Source organism: Eimeria maxima, genomic scaffold (genome assembly GCF_000499605.1).
Source record: "Eimeria maxima Weybridge genomic scaffold, Emw_scaff76, whole genome shotgun sequence".
Classification (NCBI taxonomy): Eukaryota; Apicomplexa; class Conoidasida; order Eucoccidiorida; family Eimeriidae; genus Eimeria; species Eimeria maxima.
The window spans coordinates 1-4,045 of record NW_013563969.1 but is presented as its reverse complement, the minus strand read 5'-3'; the positions used below and the strand labels follow the sequence as shown (position 1 = coordinate 4,045).

The window sequence follows — 4,045 nt, the reverse complement described above, 5'->3', positions numbered from 1 at the left end:
GATATTGTTTTAACAGGGGATTTCCCATGGGTTCTTCTTCTTCTGTTTAATATATAGGAATATGAATGTCTATATAGACACTGTAAGGCATAAGAGCTGTTATTCGGGTGTATAGGCAGCTCAGAAGAGAACAATACGCCGTCTTGTAGTGAGCCACCAGATGATGATGCTGGCAAAGCGAAAGAAGACTTTAATGCCGACATGTACACCTGAATGACGACGAGCTGTTGAATAAGGGGAAAGGGAAAAAAGAAAAAAGACTTGGAGGCAAAGAAGAGGTATAAAAGAGGCAAAAGAAGGAGAAAATGTCTTTAAAGAAGATATTCAAGTCTTGTGTATTCAGGCGGAAAGAAGAGCAGAGAGAGAGGAAGGCTGCTCAGGAGGACCAACTGGCAACAAACCTCTATAGCGGAAGATATACACTTAAAGGATTAAAGAGGATTTAGAAGATCAGGAGAGAAAAATAAAAGAATAATCATTATGAACCATGAGGACAGGAAATGCGACTCGGCGGATCTATTGACTTTGAGTTGCATGTACACCGGAGTAATAAAAGGAATCGAACCGGCTAATATTCGTCTTATATATCTTTACTACACTAATATAGAATAACTAAGAAAGAAAAATAATATTTTTTATCCAAGAATATACAATTATCCATCCGTTTTTCTCTTTTTACCCTTGGGGCTCCGCAGACAACTACCGTGGTTCTTGGGCGGCATGCACGGCATAAGTAATACAAACATTAAAGAAGAACAGGCGCGATCCTCTAGGAAAAAAGGTTCTTCTTTGAATTTTTTCTCTCTTACCAAATAAATTAAAGCATTTGCTTTCGTCTTATCTACTTTTTATTTCCTGAAGTTTTTTATTTAATGACGAATTCTCTCCATTGCTGTTGACACAGACACCCGAGCTTGCGCATAAAAGGCGGCTGCGTTGATTGGCTTGGCTTTCTTCTTATTGCCATTCACTTGATTAAAACTTTAATTATTTCCGTTTTATTTCCTTTTTTTAATTCAATTAAAACATTTTAGTCTTCTTATTCTACAAAATATCTTCAACTCCTTCATCTGTGGGTGATCTGCTTACTTCGCACTACTACTGCTGCGGACGTTCTATCTGCATCAATTCCGTTGGATCTTCAGCGTTTTTCGTGCTGCATGCAAGCCGTTTTATTTATTTATTTATCTATTTATTGCTATATAATCCTTTATTTGCATGCGCTTTCTTACTAACATGGAGGAGGAGGATACTTAAGCTTAATTCTCCCCCACCATCCACCTCCTGCCACTGCCATACAACTCTGAGTCACAGATGTTTATGCGACAGTAATCCATGAACAGCAGCAACAGCAGCAGCAGCAACAACAGCAGCAGCAGCAGAAGCAGCAGGAGGAGCAGCAGGAGCAGCGCCTGAGTTATTACAGTTGTCCGTCTATCAATAGAATATTTTATAGCACTAGGCTACCCATAACACAACCCTAAACCCTAAACCCTTACCTGCCTATACACCCAGAGAGAAAGAGAAAGAGGCCAATTTAGTGCAGCTTTTTTTATTGCGTTTCTTCCCTTTTATTTCTCCATTGAATTGCTGCTGCTGCAGCATTATATTTAAACATATACTGCTACCATCAGCAGCAGCAGCAGCAGCAGCAACAGCAGCATTATAAAATCACTATACAGATATGCATGCATGCATGCACATATATAAATAAATTATATATATATGCATGCATGCATATATATAAAAAATTGTATAATATAATATAAATAAGATAAATATAAGTAGTAAATAAGAAGCTATGGAGGCCCTCCCTGGGGGCCCCCTTCCTTCTGTATCTTTATCATCAGTATGTAAACAAATAATAAATAATAAATTTAAATTAATAAATAAAAAAAGAATAAAAATAAATGAATTAAAAGAAAAATTAAATGAACAAAGAAAGCTGTGGATACACCTCAGCGAAGATCTACAAGATGATGGCATTAGATGTGATGTATGCGCTAATGCAGATACATCACCGGTACATCTTCCTGCTGCTGCTGCTGCTGCTGTTGTTGTTGTTGTTGTTGTTGCTGCTGCTGCTGCTGCTGCTGCTGTTGGTGGTGGTGCTGCTGTTGGTGGTGGTGGTTGTGGTGGTGGTGGTTGTGGTGGTGGTGGTGTTGCTGCTGCTGTTGTTGGTGGTGGTGGTGCTGCTGCTGCTGCTGTTGTTGGTGGTGGTGCTGCTGCTGTTATTGCTGTTGGTATACTTGTTGCTGCTGTAACTGTTGTGGCTGCTGTTTGTGTTGCTGATGTAGCTGTTGCTGCTGCTGCCTGCAACAGCAGCAACTGCTGCTGCGTCTGCTGTTACTTCCTCTGCTGCTGTTATTGTTCCCGCATTTGCGGGTATATTTTGTTGCATTGTCTGTATCTATATAACAAAATTATATTTTTTGCTGTTTTCCCCATCCCTTCTTCTTCCCTCTATTATATACATATTATTATAATGTATATTTGTTTAAAAAAAAAAAAAAAAAAAAAATTTAGGGTTTAGGGTTTAGGGTTTAGGGTTTAGGGTTTAGGGTTTAGGGTTTGTGGGTGTGTATAAATACAGGACGATGCAATAGTATTATGTGATGGATGTGATGCTGCTGTTCATCAAAGTTGTTATAATGTTGGTCCTCTTCCTGATGGTGAATGGTTCTGTGAGTATTGTAAGGAAGAAAGAAGATCTAAACAAGAAATACATAAATTAAATCTAATTAGACAAAGACAGGATCTAACTAAAGAACAAAAAGAAGGTATACAACAATATATTAGGGTTTAGGGTTTAGGGTTTAGGGTTTAGGGTTTGGAGGGCATTGCAGCGGTGTGTTTGAGGTTACGGGGGGTTAAGAGGGGATGGGGTAGATGAGGAGCTTTTAGGGTTTAGGGTTTAGGGTTTAGGGTTTAGGGTTACTCTGTAGGTTTGGATCGTTGACAGTAAGTAACAAGGAGGGGCGTATAAATTAGGGTTTATTAGGGTTTATTAGGGTTTATTAGGGTTTATTAGGGTTTATATTGTTTGCTGCAGCGGAGGCAGCAGCACTGCTGCAACGAGCAGAGAGTAACGGCATTGATATTCCCCCTCTTCCTCGTAGTTGTGTTTTATGCCCAAGAAGAGGAGGAGCACTTATACGCACAACTGAAGGTAGGGTTTAGGGTTTATTAGGGTTTATTAGGGTTTATTAGGGTTTATTAGGGTTTATTAGGGTTTATTAGGGTTTATTAGGGTGAATAAATAAAATAAATAAATAAGAATAAAATAAATAAGTATACCTAAATAATAGATGAATAGATAGTTAAATAAGGAGAAAAAAAGAAGAAAATAAATAAATAAATAAATAAATAAATGTGTATGATGTATGTATTCAGGTTTATGGGGACATTTAAGTTGTGGTATATGGTTACCTGAATGTTATGTATTAAATAGTCGTATTATTTGCGGTGTACATACACTGCATAATTCACGTTTTTCTTCTTTTTGTTGTATTTGTTTATTAAATAATTTTCCTTCTATACAATGCTCATTTAATAAATGTAATACTTCTTTTCATCCTATTTGTGCACTCTTTGCTGCATTCGGCATGAATATTACAGGTATGTTTATTTATTTATTTATTTATTTATTTATTTATTTATTTATAGTTAATTAATTAATTAATTATACCTAGCTAGCTATCTAGGTAGCTAGCTATATAGGGAGCTATTTAGACAGCTACATAGGTATATAGGTAACTAGTTAGCTATCTAACTTATCTACAGAGAGAGAGCAAAATAAAACCCATTTCCAGAAATTTAGGGTTTAGGGTTTAGGGTTTAGGGTTTAGGGTTTAGGGTTTAGGGTTTGTGTGCGGCAGCACATTGAGCAACTCCAATCAGAGGATTCTCTATGGGCAGGACGTCTTTCTTCTTATCTATTAAAGGTAACTTAAATAAAATAAATAAATAAATAAATAAATAAATAAATAAATTAATTAATTAATTAATTAATTAATTAATTAATTAGATTAATTATTAATAATAT

The 4,045-nt window shown here is 36.4% G+C and overlaps 1 protein-coding gene across 1 annotated transcript; it reads left to right on the top strand.

Annotated features, from left to right (window-relative positions):
• Positions 1-1,801: 1,801 nt before the first annotated feature.
• Positions 1,802-3,944, top strand: EMWEY_00010980 (PHD-finger domain-containing protein, putative; the record flags this gene model as incomplete). The annotated part of the gene is made up of 6 exons (XM_013478894.1): positions 1,802-1,849; positions 2,594-2,693; positions 2,847-2,859; positions 2,946-2,961; positions 3,053-3,169; positions 3,879-3,944. Coding segments are annotated over 6 exons (360 nt in total), but the record flags the coding sequence as incomplete, so codon positions are not given.
• Positions 3,945-4,045: the final 101 nt, after the last annotated feature.